An 18,140-nucleotide genomic window follows, 5' to 3' on the forward strand; every position below is an offset into this window, starting at 1 on the left:
GCAGGTTTCCTTGCACAATGACAAAGAGAGCAGTAAGGCTGGAAGCAGCAGTTTTCATGTCCTCTAGCCAAGGCAGAATGGTAAAAATCTATTGACACTTATTTCTACCTTAACCACACAACAACTGCTGATTCCCCATTACTAACTACAGAGAAAAGGAAAAAGCAAGCAGTTAGAGCCAGCTAATACAGAGTCTACAGTCTGGCTTAACACACATAGAGCAACATCCCAGACCACACACCCCAAAAGCCTCCAATAAACAGCCATGTAATTGAATTTTGTAACCCAGAAATGCAAAGAACCAGCTGCAAGGATCATGAACCTTTATAAACAAGTTATAAATGCTTATACCTGGGTTGTAGTCAATGCCACAGATTGCTTGTTTTCTTATTTTTAAGCAATCCCCTCTTTTTATAAGCACACTTATTTTTACACCAATACACCACTATTGTATTTGCAGTTGCCTGCAATCTGAAACGGTGATTGGCATAAACAGGATTCTCATGCCTTTGGTGTTTACAGAGTATGTTTCTGAACAGAATCACATAGCACCCATGTTGGAGGAAACATCCCACCCGTTATCCTGGATACCTACTTTGATGCCCTTTGACAGTTCTGTGTGATTTCCCTCCACTTTCCTGTGCTTGGCAAACAAAGGATCCTTGTGGTTGCTCTTCTTCCTGGGAGGGCTATCCATGGCAGGCAGCTCATCAGTCTCATTTCTGTGTCTCTTTTGGGTCATCTTGGCTGACTTTGGTGCAGGATGTGCAGCAGACACAGCTGGCAGTGGTGGGAGTACCTCTTTCTTCTGGGTTTCAGATGAAGCTTTTGATGCTCTGGAGATGGGCAGCAAATTCATTAATATGGTGTATTTACAATGTAGGGATTTTTTACAAACTTAGTTACATCATGTGCCAATTCTGTTAAAACTCCTCTGGAAGTATGAGATGACTTGTTAATACAAAGAATTCAACAAAAGTCAAGTAAAACTTCTGGGGCTTCATTGCACTTTGGACAGCAAACCTTCACCTACCATCAACATACAAGCAAGCTGCTTTTCAAGTAGGAACTAAGTCTCAAAACTTGTCCTTGGAGCAAACATATGTAACCAGAACATCAAGACATTGCAAAAAAAGCATGCCTCCAATACAGCCCCTTTTCACTCAGTGAGGGAGCTGATTACAGTGACTAAAATCCCTGGGAAATATCACCCAACAAGGCAAATGAACTGCAGCACTGTCTGCCTCTTCTCTTTTCAATAGATGGTATTTTCTGTGGTCAGAGATACTCACCCTGACACTTGATCCTATATGTGCTTTGACAGAATTAAACTGAGTTTCTCCTTTAAGATTTGCCAGATCAACAAGACAACATTCACAAAGTTGAGAGTGAGTTAAAATGCTATGCTTTTAAATGGCAGAGATTATCACATTTAATAACAGTGGATTTCTGATCATCTGAAGTTAGGATAAGCAGGGAGCTCTGACAGCTCTAAGTAGCACCAAAACATTCTACTTTGTTTCACCACTGGTCATTTACATATTTTTACTTAGTTTCTCAAAGTTTCCAAGAGAACACAGAGCAGGGAATCCCAGCTCATGGACTGCAACATCAGAACAGGAGGAAATGAATCGCTCAGGGAGGAGATTGAGGTGTGATGGTGCACATTCTGCCTCATTCTGTTGAGCATGGGACAATCCTCTTTCACCATGCACTTCTCCCATGGTTTGGTCCCTACTCACATCACACACATGCTCCCAAGCTTCTCCACCTTGGCTCTGCTGATGCTCCACAGAACCACTGAACCATCACCTGACCTGCCCAAGTGCAACCTCTCCCCAGAAAATGTATCCTATCCTTCCCACTCCAAAAGCCAGAACATGACTAAAACAGGTGCTGATTTTCACTGAGAAAAAGGGAGGAATAAGCCCCAGAATTAAAGCTCTTGCATTACTACCACAGTTCAAATATCCCTTCACACAATTAAGTGTTAGTCCCGATTCCTCAGTGCTTCCCGACTGCATCAGTGTTTTCTCTTCAGAAAAGCAGTTTACTCCTATTGTCAGAACACAAACCTCAACACTACATACCAATCCAAGCCAACACCTCAAATTCAAGCCACAAGCAAGCAGGAATCAAATGCAGTAGCCCATGACTGAGGCATGAGTCTCCCCTCTCTGGAACGCTGCCCAGTTGGAAACAGGCTCTTGGAAGCACTCACTTGAGCAAAGGCCTAGCCAGAATGCTGGCAGTGCTCTGGTATGCAAATTACAGGGGAAGCTCCAGCAGAGCTACCAGAAGCACTGCAAATGCCACTCTGGGAAAAAGGAGAAATTCCTGGTCACAAAGGCCACCTGAAATTCCAGACAGTCAGGACTCAAAAGGCACATTGGTTTTGTGCCCATTGGGTCACTTAGAAAAACCAGACAAAGACAACAGGATGACTTTGGAGAAGGGAAATGCTCCCTGCCCTTACCCACCCACACCTACAGAGCTGCTTTCTGGACTGGCTGCTTCCAGTATGTAAATCTGCTGTAGATTAGGTTTTAGAAGGAACATTATGTTAGAAGCAAACTCATGTGTATAAGGACAGGAGATACAGTTCCTTGATCTAAGCTGTTTAGGAAAGACTTGTATTTATACATCCTTCTGCCATTCCACCACTGGATACTCACTTCAATTTACTGGAGTCCTGGTTAGCTGAAGACTGCAATGATTTTGTTTCTTTTTCTGATTTCATTTTCTTCCTATCAGTCTCCTCCTTCTTTCCTCTCTAATAGAAAGGGGAAAAAAAAGGAAAAATAAAATTACTTATGTTTTCAAAGTTCACATAACCAACACAGACCAACACGGCTAAGCTTGATTGATTCTGGCTTAAAAAAGAAAAAAATACCTTATTGGAACCAACAAATTGCAAACCCACAGCACAGAAGATACGGTTTGCAAGCTCACTGACAAGTAACCCAAAATGACATTTTATCTAACTTTGCTTGGATAGATTAATTGATTCGTAGTGGCAGGGATGGAACCCCTAAACCTGTTGCTGCTAACAGTAATGAAAAGCAAGGCATTTGCATGAGAGTTAGATCACACTCCAGATGTGCAGGGGGTTTGGTTTTAATCACCAAAATGCTGATACAGGTGAAGTTTTAAAGCACCAGTAATCCAGCGACCTCAGAGCTGACGCAGCACTGCAGGTGGGGTCTCACTAGAGCAGAGTAGAGGGACAGAATCCCCTCCCTCAGGCTCCTGACCACACACCTTTGGATGCAGCCCAGGACATGTTTGGCTTTCTGGGCTGCAAGCACACACTGCTGGGTCGTGTCCAGCCTCTCATCTAGTGGAACCTCCAGGTCCTTCTCCATCGGCATGCCCTCAGTGAGCTCTTCTCCCAGTCTGTACTCACGTCTGGGACACAGCCAGCTTTGTGTCACTCACAAGGGTGTGCTGTGACACATAGTCTGCCTCTGGCAGGGTGCTCAGGACAAAGCTCCAGCACTGAGATCACATCCTTACACTGCTTTTCAGGTTCCACACTGCCACAGAAGATGTCTGACGGTGGTACCTGACCCAGCCGGCTGCCATGAGGCCCCAAAGGTCATGGTGCACTGACAGAACTGACAGTGAGGCTCTGAGGAAGCAGAGGGGGGCATCCCTGCAGTCAGGCACTGAGATTCCAAGGGAAGACATGTCTAACATCAAATAGCTCCCCTTCTGTCTCTTAGAGAACAGGAAAAAATGTGACAGATTGGCTGCCTGTTTCCCTTTCTCCCACTGCTCTGCAAGAGCAGGAACTTCTGGGGTCTCTCAAGTTTCTTCACAATTTCCCTGCTCTTCTCAATTCTCCCTCACAACTACAGTAAATTCATAAAATGGCAAAACTAAATGAAACACAAACCAAGGTTACTCACCCACCCATGCTGAACCACCTGCTCTGTGAGGAGGACCAAATAGGGAGTCAGAGGCTGAAATATCCAGAGGGAATACCCAATCCCCACAAGGCCTGCAGCCAACTCTTTGTGCAGCTGACCCAGCTGGCTGGAGGTATATTCATAGTCCCCTTTGGGAGTCAGCTTTTCAAAAAACACATGTGAGCAACAATCACCTCAGTTAAATAAGGGGATGTCTTGTAATTCAAGGGAAAGCGACTGTTACAACTGGTTTTATCGTCTGAGAAAACCAAGATTTCAAAAAAACAGAGCAAAAATATATTCTAAAATACCAAAGCATGTTAGACAGCTTACAGGGCATTTTGTTTGCTCAGGAGGGATTTGCGACCAATAAAAAACATATGCAGACAATTTTGATTCACATTCCCCTTAATAACAGCTTTACAGAAAGATAATGGCTCTACTCCCAACCTATGAAGTGGGAAGTCCACACAGGCATTTCAAACACCACATTGGCCCTTGTACAAACCCAACTCCCACTCCACCTCTCACCCTCTTCTTTCCAAGGGACTCCTCAGGAGTGTCCGTGGCTTTCCTCTTCAAGTCCTGCTTCCTCGCACCAGGAAGGTCCTTGGTCTCTGCTTTCCTCTGGTGCCCGTTTTTGTTGGGGGGCTGAGGGACTCTGTCCAGGTGACAGAGATCTATTTTCACCACGAGGCACTCACGGGCTGGGGGATCCCTCACTGGTGAGAGCAACTTCTCCCCGAGAGGCAAGGGCAGTTTCTCCTTGTGCAAATCCTGAGGCCTGTGGCTACTGGTCCTGATGGGGGTTGTACCCTGGCCCTGAGGAAGGGAACTGAGAGCATCATGTGCCTGGGCATCTCCCATGAGCCTGGGGTCCAAGAAGGGTTTGGCATTGGCTTGGTGGGAGCCCTTGTCCTTTTTTTTCTCAGAGGGCTCTTGAAGACCTGGTTTCAGGTCTTTTCTGTCATTGGATTTTGTCTTCACTGTTTTTTTTACTTTTGGCTTGTCCCTGAAAGACTGGTCTGTGACCTCCAAAGGACCAGGCTCACTCTCCACCTTCAGGCCTCTCTTGGGCCCCTCATGCACCAGGGGCTTGCTGGGCCTTTTGATCCCCACAGTCTGCCTGGGCGAGGGCTCCTTGGCATGTGCAGAAGGCTTCTGGCAGCTGCGTTTAGTGGGAAGAGGAGCCTCCTGAGGAGCCCTGGCCACCTGGCTCTTGTGAGGAGGCTCCCTCAGCTCAGTGTGCTGCTGGCAGGAATTGCTGCAGCCGCTGCCCTGCTCCTGCTTCTTGCCCTCCTCACGTCCATCCCCACGGGCAACGTCACTGAGGCTCTCTGCTGGCACTGCCGGTGGGTTCACCTTGGTCAGCCAGTTGTCGAGCTGCCACTTATTAGAAGTCGGTGGCTCAGGCTGCAGACAAAAAGAGAAATGGAGGATTCAAAACTGATGTCTTTATGGTCTGTTTCCATCTTAACACAGCTTTCCAGAGCCCAGGGACTATTGCCTAGAGGTCTCAAAATGTTTGCTTTTGCCTGTGAAGAACTGACTAGAAACAAACAGGCCATGTGCACTAACTTGCTCCAGAGCAAGGATGAACAGTTGGCTGACTAAAAAAAGGACAGAAAGATCAGTGGCAAGCAGGTAGGACTTCACTAGTATTTTCAGGACAAACAAAGCAGAATTTAGTAAAAGAGAAGTATAACATCTTCCTTCAAAGACACCATATTGCCATGGGCAGTCTGTAACTGAACTGCTAGAGGGCAGGGTATCAGAGTGAGATGGAAAGATAGGCTGTCTCAAAGCTTGTTTTTGGTTTCTCCCTGTTCATGCACCTCTAAGGCAAAAAGAGAGCTAGAGTGGAGGCAGGAGAGGAAAAATAAATTACAAAGGGCTTTGTAAGAGTACCTCAAAACTGCCAGTGGATTGTTCTGCATCAGCTGTGGTCTGCAGACACAGCCATGTACTTCCCAGTGGCCTGAGAATGTTTTGCAAGCTGAAAGAACTGTTTGAAAGCATGGGACATGAGCTGCTGTGCAGCAGCTTTTTAAAAAATGCATGGTCTCACAATTATGAGAGCTGAAAGCACCAAGTTCTGTTTGTCTGCCTTCCTCAGTAAAAGCCTCAGAAATGTCAGTGCAAGCCAAATTCAAGAGCAGCAAGACTAAGCTTATTCCAGCCCTTCCAGCAGGTCTGATCCCTTCAGCTGCAACCTGGGAGAAGCTAAATCTGTCACTCTGGCACAGGAGCTGTCAGGAGGCAGCAGCTCCTCTTAAATTAACAGGAAACTGGTCTCACCCTGACACTGCCATAAAGGCACCCAGAAATCCTGCACAGGCAGAGTGAGCCCCACACAGCTCAACTGTGCTTTCCAGCTGTGCTTTCCCTTGTCCCCCCAGTGAAGCTCACTACAGGAGAGCGAGACAACTATGCCAAAGGACATGGGGGAGCACTTCCAGGTTGGGCATCTGAAAGCCTCATTATGTTGGTACTAAGGGTAACTAAGGTTAATGAACCAGAAGGGAAGCAAAGGGCAAGAAAAGTTGAGTGATGCAGCAAAGATGTCAAGGAGACACCTGAACAATGAGAGTGTTTGAGGTCCCCTGCCCTGACTGCATTGAGACAGCAGAGTGTGAGACAAGGGGCTGCGTAAGCAGCCTCTGCCTTTCATTTGCATTCACCTCAGGTGCTGGTGCTCTTGGAGGGTCGTTTGCTTCACTGTCACTCGAGTGGCTCTCTGTCTCCGAGTCTGAGGAACTGTCTGAGTCACTGGTGCTCCCTGACTCCGAGCTGCTGGAATGTGCTGATGCCACACTCTTGGGCTGGGACTGTAAGGAACTGCAAGGCCACCATGAGATAAAATTAGAAAGCAGCATGTCCGAAGGTTACTTACTTATTATATTGACAGGGCAGTATTCAAGAAAAAAAAAAACTGAAACCCCATGTTTTGGCACTGAGATGAGAAGGGAAAAGGCCAGAGAAATACATTGGCATACTTAAAAAATAAAGCACCAGAACACAAAATTGATGAAAATAATAAAACCTTCAATTCCTACCCAGTCAAATATGTAGGCAGGATGCCACTGCTACAATGTGGAGCTGCATTTTGCCAACCAAAGTTTAAAAAGCACCGAAACTGCCCATTGCTTTCCTGAAAGACCCAACTCTCAAAATTAAAAACTTCCAATAAAAGTGAACAAGGCAGGAACATATATTTCTGGATGGTTTCTGTTTTTTCTGTTCTCCCCCTTAAGTTTTCACTTCATCTGTGTTACTTGGTCATGCTGCTGTACCCACTTCATTAATAGCCACATCAGGCAGCAGCATTTCTTGCAACACCCTGCTGTAACAACAAAAAAGTGTTTTTCTCCACACTGACAATGGAGTGGATGGAACTGAGGTACGTCCCTTTTATGCACAGTGTTTTTCTTTAGAAATGGGCTTACAAAATTAAAATGTAGACATTTGAATTTATTATTTCTACTTTGGTTTCCCGCATCAATATCAACATATTTATATGAGTTGGAGGCAAGCCCCTTGCTGAACACTCCAACTTTAAGAGTTTGCAGAGACACAGATCATGCCAAGTATTGGCGTGTTCCTCTACAAGTCTGACTTTGTAGACCACTCTTGTGCTTGAAGAATATACTTATCAAGCAAAAGAAATCTGTCAGTGATCTCCTATAAGAAAACTTTTGAGCTTTTCCATCTTTCTTCCTCAAATGCTGGCATGTGGCTGCTCAGTCTACCTTGAATATTGCTTCTGATTAACAATACATGGCAGGAACTGCTTACAATCAGCTTCCTTTTCAGGAGGAGCTGAAACAGCCTCAGTGAGTCTTCCTAACCCCTTCCTGTTCTTTACCCACTTGGCTTCTGAGCTAAAACTGGACTCAGATCTCACCCATCACCACTACAGCTGAAAATCCCATTAGCTGCAGTGTGATCTATAGACACACTGGTGGAGGGGAGGAGGAGAAGAGAACGGAGCAGTTGAGGAAATACAATTCTGGCTCACAGGCAAAATCCAGCATGCCTGGATTATTAATTTCTAATTGGAGCTTTCTGGAAAACCCCATACAACTAAAGCTGACTTTCAAGAGCAGCCAGAAACCAAAGTCTGTAGCTACAAGAGAAACCAGGAACCCTTACCCTCCTACCCCAAATACAAAAAGCAGGTTTTTTTTTCTCCTTATGTGGTCTAGCTAGTAGTTTGGGAACAAACCTGTACCTTGGAGGAGCAAGTGAAGAAGGTGACTTTTCAACAACCTGTTTTGTTCACAAAGACAAAGAGGAGAGGGGGAGGAAAGGTTAGCTCAGAACTCAGAACAATGCAACAAGTGGTGGTGTTTAAAGGGAAGTCTGTGTGCCTAGTGTATAAAACAGCTAAAACCGACTTGGTCATCACCACTCTCTTCACTATCACTGAGCTGCAGGTCGTCCTGGAGCATTCTGAAAGACAACCAGAAGATAAATATCAGCCAAAGCAGACACATTTTGAAGCAGCAGGCACTGAAAAAGATTTGGTTTGTACTTGTCAAAACAAATCAACTGCACCCATCCTTTCTGAACATTTGGCATGTTCAATCTACTAAACCCTGTCATTACCTGAAATTAATGGTTAAAATGGTTTGCTTTCTTTTTTTTTTTTTTTTAAGTGGTACAGTACGAGACTCTCATGCTATCAGCCTGCACTGGCTCCCCAAGGGACGGAGAGTATCAGGAGCTGTGCATGTTCACACACTCTCAGGGGCTGTGAGTACTTCTTCTGTCCCAGGGGTTCTCATTTTGCTGCTCAAGTCTCCTACCTCACATGTGTAAATCAATGCCAAGGTAAAGCCTAACCCATCTCTTCTCTGCTCAATGAACTCCATGTTCCTGCACATCTCAGCAGTACTGTTGAGCAGTTCAGTTCACAGTTTACAAGTGAAGAGGCTTGAGCTCTGTTTCACTACTGCTAGAGAAGAGAGCAGGCTGCCCACAAACATTTCCAAAAGCATAATTTAGACCTGTGCCTGCAGTAGGTGGTAACTACTGTTTGCAATTTCAGTATTTTGCCAAGATTCTTAAAAGGCTGGAAGGGAAGGAGAGAGACCCAAAGCTCTCCCAGATTGTTATCCCCATCTCTGGCAATCTTGCAGGCATCCCAAAGGAATTGAAAAATAGGCAGGTAAAACTTGGCTATTCAAAAGTAGAGTTATTCAAATCTTGAAACTAGCTGGAAATTGACTCCTCAACCCAGAGTATTATTCAAGTGTCCTTCCAAAAATGGGATCAAAAGCTTGGGAGCTGAAACAGGGATTTTAATCCATCATGTCAGAACTCTGCTCATTTCAACCTCATTTCGAACCAAGGCCTTTCTGTGAGAAACTTTTCTTATGGCCAAAAAAGAAAAATAGGACTCTGATCCCTCACGACAACATGTTTTATAGAAAGTAAACAACTATAAACGCTCCCCAGTGAACCACATCACCCTGGAAAAAAAGGGAGAAAATTGGAAAAAGTCACTGCTTTCTTTGTTCAGGCATTTTGACTGCCATTCCTCTGTGATCTACCCTCCACTGCCTCATTTCCTCACACACCTTCTCACTGGAAATCACCTCTTGCCTCTTCATCTAGAGTAAACACCGAAGGGAAACACTATGAGACGCCACCTTGGAAAAGGAGAGCCTCAAATTTCTTACAGAAGGCAAACAGCTCGCAGCCTGCAGCAACCCTGCACGAGCCAGCTCTGCCTGTGGGCCAGAGCCCGAGCTCACTGCCAGACAGATGAGGCACAGAAATGAAAAAAGAACAGTGACAGTACAGGTACTCTACACACCTCTGGGCAGTTTGGCTAAGCTTCTACTGGTATCCCATTGAATCCTTTTTTATTTTCTTTTACAACTCCTATGGGGAAGGAGTCTTTTAAAGGTGGTAGTGAAGAAACTTTCAGGGATGCTAAAGCAGGATGCTGAAAGGTTTTAAGTTCCGTTTTGGGGTGAGTTTGGGTTTTTTGTTGGGTTTTGTTTTGTTTTGCTTTAAGAATTGTGGACTAAAGAGATATTTCCTTTAGAGGTAAGAGTCATAGAATGGTTTGGGTTGGAAGAGACCTTAGAGATCATTTAGTTTCAAACCCCTGCTGTGGACAGGGACATGCAAAGACACTACCTAGATAGATGTCATTAAAACTGATTTAACTGTTTGTAATAAAAAGGACTACCTTTTCCACCTGAGCTGCTGGTAAATAAAATTCATCAGCATAAAAGAACACTACAACTACTTATGGTCCATTTGGGATCAAGGAAGAAGACTAAAACTTCAAGTCATACTTCTGCAAGGGTAGAAAAAGCCAGCTTTCCCAAAATAAGGTTTTGAAAAATTGTTAAATAGCTTAGTTAAAGAAAATAAATCTTCCTTAATAATTTTAATGCTCCAGTTAGCTCAGGAATTACTAGATGCCAAGGTTTCATTTGCAGGACCTGTTCATTTGCAGCTTATATACACACCATTAATCTTCCTACAGCTATTTAAAAGGAGTTCTTTTAGTGAGAGAAGCAGCACTAAAATTATTTGCTAAACATCACTTGCCAAACAACCTCACTGAAATCACAGGCTGGTTCCTCTCTGCTAGCCAGGTTAAAGATGCATCACCAAGAATGAACTGGCACCTCCCCTTTTAAAAGCAGGGCTGCTTCCATTCCAGCACTGCCAGGTGCAAACTTCAGGACCGCATTCAAGAATGAAATCCATCTGGGAAATCCCTGCATGCTCTGAAAAGCTGAATGCTTAATTTGGGCACACAGATGCCCTGGGATTTCAACTTCTAATTAACCAGCACAATCACTGTTTGTTTTCAGCCAGCTACACTTTGCAACACAAGCTACTCCAGGCAGCTGAATTTTCAGACAGTCACGTGTGCTTTGAACAGCACAGAAAGCCAGGCCTGTTGTGCCAGAGAAAACAAACACAAAAAAAGAAGGGATGCATCACTTCAAGGGAAAGATGTAGAGGAAGTCCTCGGGCAAACTTCACTTGGACACAAATCCAGGCCACCCTGTTCCTCCTGCTTTCACTGCCTTTGCTGACCATGGGCTCACACATCCCTTGCAGATGAGCAGTGGCTCTGAAATGCCTGCAAGGATGCTGAGTAGAGAGGGGATCATGGCTAAGGACAGAACTCCATACCATGCCAAATTTACAATTCTGGCCCTGTGGGCTAAGGAAGGAGTCTTTACCAATTCTTGGCTGCAGGAAAAGTCTCTTCTCTCTCTGCTGCCCAGGAAACTGACTGAAGGGATTTTTACAAGCAGCTGAGAACTGAAATAATGATGATGGTCATAGGGTAGCTGGGGAGGAAGGCACAGCCTGGAGCAGTTAGAACTACTAGTTTTAGTAGTGCAATGAAAATTTCCAGATGTTATTGAGGAGGAGCAAACTGGAGTGGATGAAAGTGAAGCAAAATAAGGAAGAGATTAAGGGAGTAGCTGACTGCTCAGCAAGACGCTATCCCACACTCCCAGTAAGTGAGGGCTCCCCTGCATTGTGCTGGAACAGTGGGAAAAAGGATGCTTAACAGACCCTACAGAGCTTGAGCGAAAAATTCTTCAATCTCAACCAAGACAGAGACATGCTTTTGCTCTTATTTGTGACTAGCCCAGTTTTGCTTGGTTTTTAATTAAATGATTTGTGATAAGGAAAAGGCAAACAAGTGGAGTAAGCTTTGTAGTCTGTAGCTTGCAGCCTTCCATGTAATAATATATCATGGACTAACAAGATCTTTACGTATCATATGAACTGACAGACATTTAAATTTGATGGTTCAGCAAGTGCCTTGCACATGGACCACTGAGCCTTCCAGATATGGAAAGATTTCTGTTTGTTACTCAGGGCTCAGAACCTAGTAATGCTGCATTTGGCCAAGTTAATCCTGAAAGATTGTTGTCAGCCTACACAAAACTGCTTTCAAAAAACTTCTGTAATTAACCTAATTAACTGATAACCACTTTCACCTACAAGGACAACAGCAAGTTACTTTATCTACCGATTTTTTATTTTATTTTGTTTAAAAATTTCAGCCCTGTTTTTTACAGTTCTTGTAGGTGTAGGTTTACTAGCCCTCCCAGGCTTCAAAACAATATCCAGGATCAATCAGATTCAGTTTGGATCCTTTGTAATTTATGTCAGTTGGATGCATTATTGTAGGTTGAAGAACATAAAATTGTGATGTTAAATAGCCACAGATTAAAAGAACAAAATAACTAATCTGCTGCATTAATAATTGGGTTTTTTCTTCAGTTTTGTTTTGGATTTAACACAGTCATTGTAATCATGAAAAGGTTTAGTGGACTTGGTATTGGTAGGTTAAGAATTGGACTGGATGATCTCAAAGGTCTTTTCCAACCTAAACTATTCTATGATTCCATCAATAATGGAAACAATAATGTTTCTTTTGGTGAAAATTCCTTGCATTGGAAGTTTTCTAAGAAAAATCAGACTGATAGAACCCTAATCTTCAGAAACACTGAGTAACCCAAAATATAGTTCTTTCCAGGTTCTTTTAATTAACTGTACAGTAGAGATGTGAACAGGGCCTGGTTACTTACGATGTTCTTGGCTGAGAACCTGCCAATGTTTCTGAAGGTGCTCCATATTGCTCTGGAAATAAAAAATAAATAGGTTGGACTTATTTGCCTCCTTTGTAGCCTATTTTACCCTATGGTCTCTTTCTTCTAGGACATAATTGTCATTCAGATTATTCATCATTCCAAATGGGGTTTCCTAATGAAATACTCTTACTCTTCTGATGAACAGCTGCCTTAATGTCTAGGTAATGAACTTAATCTTATGCCATTTCTAAATTCATCACTGTTCAACAAAGCAGAGGAAATCACACCTCTTAAACATTTGACATGTCATGTGTAACACACAACACTATCTGTCAATACACACATTATGTGTTTCCTTTGGGTATCTACTTACTCCGATCCTTTGCTATAGATCCTTCAGGTTGCAATTCCTAGAAAAAAAGGACAAAGTGCAAATTGAGAGTAAAATAAATGAGCTCTCTTGTAAGAGCAGAGTACTGATGATTTGTTTTCCTGTGTCACTTTACTGCGATATTGTAATAAACATTTCAACTAGCTTGCCAAAGTGGCCAATAGTCTAAGCTGGCCTGACATAGTTTAGCATGGACAGAAACGATAATGTGCTGTCACAAAACCGGGTTGTTACCACATTAGGGGTATGTGCATTCTTGAAGGAATATTTTTAGAATTTTATAAGAGCGGCCAAACACTTCTTTTTAACACAGTCAGCAAATATTTCTGTTGACAAGAAGATAAAATGTATTTTGTGCTTCAGCAGAGACACCTAAAATGTCTCAGAAAAGTAGTTGCATTTAAAGTCCACGATTACAACAAATGTCTAAGTTGCCGAAGCACTTTTTATTCATCCCCACTGTGCTTTAATTTATCTGACTACTTCTGAAGGTAATACCTCCTAACAGCCCTTATTTATAGAAGGGGGACAAAATCAGATGGAAACACATGCAAGAGCCAGAAAGCTCTCTTCTAGTTTATCAAAAGTCCTGGCAGAAAGAGGGTGTCTTACCTTTGCTGTGAAGGGAAATTTAGAAGGCTCTGCTTTAGTAGGCGTATTAAGAGCTGTCAGGGGAGGTGGCCAAGAGCGGGTCATTTCCTGGAAAGACATTGAGAGAAGCAGCTATCAGGATTTTTGCTGATAGACACAGAGGTTCATTTGGGTATACCTCTTCATGCACTTGGGCATGTTTCCCCATGGCTGCTACAAAATTAGTGATATGCAAGAACACAGGATATGCCTGGTGAAAAACAAAAGGATGCCAGACTTCCAGGAGGAGTCCTCATCCTGCAACCCCAACCAGCAAAGGGCACCTGTGCACAGCTCCCATCCAGCTAAAACACTGCTCCAACAGCAGCTTCTGGAGAGCAGTCAAGGCATCAGGATTTTGCAGCCCCAAGGAACAAGCAAGGGAAGTGAATTGCAGAAACCAAACTGTTCCACCAGGACTTCAGCATCTCAGAATAGCACTTCACATCAAAGAACCGTCTCTTCAAGATCAGCACCACTAGCTTGGGAATCCCAAGGCATTTTCACACTGTGCACAGGGAAGGGATAACACAGACTCAGACACAGCCACTTGAAGCCTGTGCACTGCTTGCAGAGTCAGTTCTGACACAAGGCTACAGCATCAGACATGGCTTTGCTCTGCATGAATGGATTGGAATTACAGTGAGGGAGCTGCTGTAGTGCCATGCACAGGCAGGTGGGAAGGACACAGGTGTGTTCCTGCTCAGAGCCACACTGCTGGGGCTGGCAACACGGACACAAGGCAGTATGTCCAGAGCCTTTGGAGGAAGGGCACTTGGGAATGGCAACCCCCTGACTTGACGCAGGAGTAGCTCTGGCTGTCTCAGATGACTTGTCAGCCTTGAACTGCACCAGACTGCGTTACACTTAGGTACTGATAGAAAGACTGATCTTACAACTCCAGCTGTATTTGAGGCTGACTCTTATCCTTACTTCTCCTCAGCACACCCCAAAACTAGTGACAGCTACATCTGCTGAGTGAACAGAAGCAGAGAGGTATTTTTTCCCCCCAATTACATTAATTACCTTAAGGCATGCTAAATCTAAGCAAACAGAGATATATTACTTAAGAGTACCTACCCTCAAAATTTCTTCAATGGACTGCACATCAATGGGGTTGGTTTGCTGTAACAAGAAAGATGGAAGCAGCATGAGTTTGTTTGGGTTTTTTACCAACTGACATGAGAAAGGCATGCACTCAGTGAACATTTGCTTACCAACAACTCAGTAAATTTCATGGAAGTCCATTAGTAATAAAATGCTAGTAAGGATTAAAATCCCCATCAGAAGGGCAGTTAATAAAGCACTTCTAAAATGCCTCTTGTTTTCAAGTCCTTGGCAGAGGTGACTCGAGATGCCGCCAGGACACTCTGCCTGGAATGGGGTACAAAGACTTGAACAATTCCACCAGTGGAAAATGGTACTTGCAAAGCTACTGGTGGTAAATGGAAAAGGGAGCATCACAGCACTTTTGGTGTTGAATAAAGCTGAAACCAGTCTGACTCATTAATCCTGAAGTTAAACTATCCTCCTGATAGTGAGATAAAGATGTGGTAGACCTGGTAAAGTACCTGATAAAGGAACAAACATTCTACTGATACTACCAGTAATTTATCTAAAGCTGCTGAGCTGACACAGCTGGCACAAAGAGATCTGACAGTCAATCACCTGACACTATAAAACCCAAGTCCCAAATTTTAATGGCAGGGTCTTCTAACATATCCCTTCTCGGAGTGTATGTGTGCTTTCAAACACTGCTGGGCCCCAGCCCTGGGGAACACCACTTCCACAGATCAGCTTCTTACCTACTAACAAGGCATGTGTTTTGAAAGTATCTGTCATTTACACATCCTTTCCTAACTGATGTCATTAAAGGAGGTGGAAACAGAAAATAACCAAAGAGCTGAGTAGCTGTAACAAGCAAAATGCATGCCAGACCAGTTTTCTTGTCTATAAACAAGAAATTCTATGGGAGTGTCCAGTCATCCTTGTAATTGCTGAAAGGGAAAGGCCAGGAGGACTTTATTCACATTCAGTGACGCAGACAGTGAGCTACAGTGCCCAACCAGAAGGATCTTCCCCAGAAAAAACGTAAAGAGCAATTCAAGCAAGCATTTTGGTAAAGTCCAAAATTGTCATCCTCGGCCCTTTCACAGGAAGTCCCCTCATCTGTTTCCCACATGCTGCACTATTTACATTGGAAGGAGAACAGGAGATGAGGAATGCCTTTTCCTTGCAACCTCATTTGTCTGAGTCTACATAAAGCTCTCATTGAAGCAGTGCTCATTTGACAAAGCCTTGAATTTCTTCAGAAAAACACATATGGAGAGCTGCTTCTGACCTTACTCACCCAAACAAACGAAAGCAGAGGCACAGCCAGATTACTCACATGAATGAAAGCAAGGCCTGCAGATGTGTCCTACATCAGACAGGAGGAGGGGACAGGGAGAGCAAACAGCAAGGAACTACCACATGGCAAGAGACCGGAATGCTTCGTAACTCACCATGCCAAAAAAGGCACCCCTTTCCCTCTTTTCCTTCTCAGCAGGCTTAACCTGATAGCTCACCCTAATTCACTTCTTAATTCAGTAAGTGGTGAACAGCAGACATATTCACTTGCATCACCCTGTGCAAAATGCTTCAGAAACTCCTGAGATATCCCATGATAGCACCACAGGAAAAAAACTTCCCACAAAAATGGTAAGAAATTATGGTCCTGCCTGGACAAAGTATTTCAAACCTCTCTCTATAATGGATTCATTGCAACAAATTAAAATCAGTTTACTTCACCCATTTCAAAAACTTGAGTTTTATGAGGTGATAAGTGATGACAAAAGTGGAATGCAATTAGCCTCAGAATAAGAGAATATCTGTAACAGCCAGTCTGGACCTCTCTTATCCTTGCCAAACAACCCACATCCCCCTTCCCAGAGTTCTTTTTGATTAGCCCGAAAAGACTTTGACATTGATACAGGTTTACATACACAGAGTATTTATAGTTCAGTTGTCAGGAGGATTTATCATAACCCCCAAGGGTTCAGTGACTGGTTCTTCACAGGTCCAGGGGCTCAGCAGAAACCACTTTATTTCTCATGGCACAAAATTTAAAGGCAAACAAACACATGGCACTGAACAAGCACCACACAGGTCTGCATCAGCAGCATAAGGACCTCTGTTTTTGTTGGGTTTTTTAGAACACCATTATCAAATGAATGGTGAAATTATTGCTCTAGAGATTACAATCACAGATTGTCTGGGACATGCACAGGGTCAAAACCACACTAGTCAGAGTCAGCTGACTGCACAGGGGTTCTGCTCTCAGGTAGGACTGTGACTGTGCCCCAAACCTGTGGGGCACACCCCCTTTCCCTCCATCCCAGTTCCAGTGACCGAGGACACTTCATCTTTTACAAAGCTATGAATCCAGTGCCTGAAGGAGCTGGGCTTTTCTGCATCATGAGTATTTTTTCCCCTTTTGTTTGTTGTTTGTTTTTCCTTCAAGTCACATCTTGGCTGTGTTTCAGCTTGTTAAACCACTAAACCACCATTAAACCACAATTACCACCCAGCATGAAGGGATGTCCTTGCCAGCTTCAAGAGAAGAGTTTAGGGGAAAGAAGAAATACAGTGCTGCTGCAGGAAGAGTTACAAAGCCATAAAGCCAAAGAAATCCCCGAAAGGAACTCAGCTCCACTGAAGACTGTGGGTGTGGGAGACCAAATATTCCACATTGCTGTCTGTCCCTGCTAGCACTTTACAGCCTTTCCTGGGAACGCTGTAACGTGCTCCCCACAGACAACTCCAGTTAAGCCTGGTGCATATTTGCTGTCTGACACGGTTGTCTGACTGTACAATCCCCAGCTTGGATTTCCTTATACTACATCCACACTCTTTCAGTTTGGGAATGGCACAGGCACCTCCAAACATCACTTGCAAAATGTTTTGATGATCAAGGTCAAGTACAATTGTGAGACATCCAGAATTGTTGGCTTGCTAGATTTAGTTGGTTTTTCAGACCCAGTGTTCCCATACAAACTGATGTTGTGCTTCAATAGCAGCTAGTTCCTGCAGCAATAATACTAATTTAATTACTAATAATATTAATAAGAATACTGATTTGAAAGTAAAAAAAGGAAAACAGTCACTGAAGGATTCATTACTACTTTGATCATGAACTGCACAGGACTTCAGGCCAAAATAATTTCAAACATCTACACAAATGTAAGAAGCCCTAGAAGTTACTTCAGGAATTAGTCTGACTTTACTACAACAGGCATGCAGAAATGCACAGGTGCACATACCCACAAAAGAAGAGAGGCAGCTCTTAATTTAGAAAACAATTTAAAATCTGTGCAGGCACTCAATTCCCACTGCATAGCAAGAGTGTGAGGAAACTCTCAGAAATATTTCCACGTCCTCTCCTCACGAGCAGTTCCAAAATCCACACACATTCATGAACACATAGCTCTGCTCATGCCCCGAGCCTTGCACTGCTCTATTAGGGAATTAATGAGGAAATCAGGACAATAAACTAAAAACCAAACCAAATTGCCTAAGGAACCACCAGGCACAGAAGAGATGCCCCACTGGCTATGATAATGAAGATTGGGTTAGAGAGAT

The 18,140-nt window shown here is 43.7% G+C and overlaps 1 protein-coding gene across 2 annotated transcripts in view; it reads right to left on the bottom strand.

Moving 5' to 3' along the window:
- The window catches only part of AFF1 (ALF transcription elongation factor 1), a 67,045-nt gene that overhangs the window by 9,894 nt on the left and 39,011 nt on the right, over positions 1-18,140 (bottom strand). Inside the window, exons 4-13 of one of the 2 annotated variants that reach the window (XM_058837203.1) lie at positions 14,601-14,645; positions 13,503-13,589; positions 12,873-12,909; positions 12,497-12,548; positions 8,309-8,363; positions 8,143-8,180; positions 6,593-6,749; positions 4,443-5,324; positions 2,676-2,773; positions 596-836 (exon numbers count right to left, since the gene is read on the bottom strand). In XM_058837203.1, coding sequence (XP_058693186.1) covers positions 596-836; positions 2,676-2,773; positions 4,443-5,324; positions 6,593-6,749; positions 8,143-8,180; positions 8,309-8,363; positions 12,497-12,548; positions 12,873-12,909; positions 13,503-13,589; positions 14,601-14,645 — 1,692 coding nt within the window. Of the gene's footprint in view, positions 1-595; positions 837-2,675; positions 2,774-4,442; positions 5,325-6,592; positions 6,750-8,136; positions 8,181-8,308; positions 8,364-12,496; positions 12,549-12,872; positions 12,910-13,502; positions 13,590-14,600; positions 14,646-18,140 lie in introns of both variants that reach the window. The other variant, XM_058837202.1, reaches the window with a different exon arrangement.

The sequence above is a fragment of the Poecile atricapillus genome, chromosome 4 (genome assembly GCF_030490865.1).
Source record: "Poecile atricapillus isolate bPoeAtr1 chromosome 4, bPoeAtr1.hap1, whole genome shotgun sequence".
Taxonomy (NCBI): Eukaryota; Metazoa; Chordata; class Aves; order Passeriformes; family Paridae; genus Poecile; species Poecile atricapillus.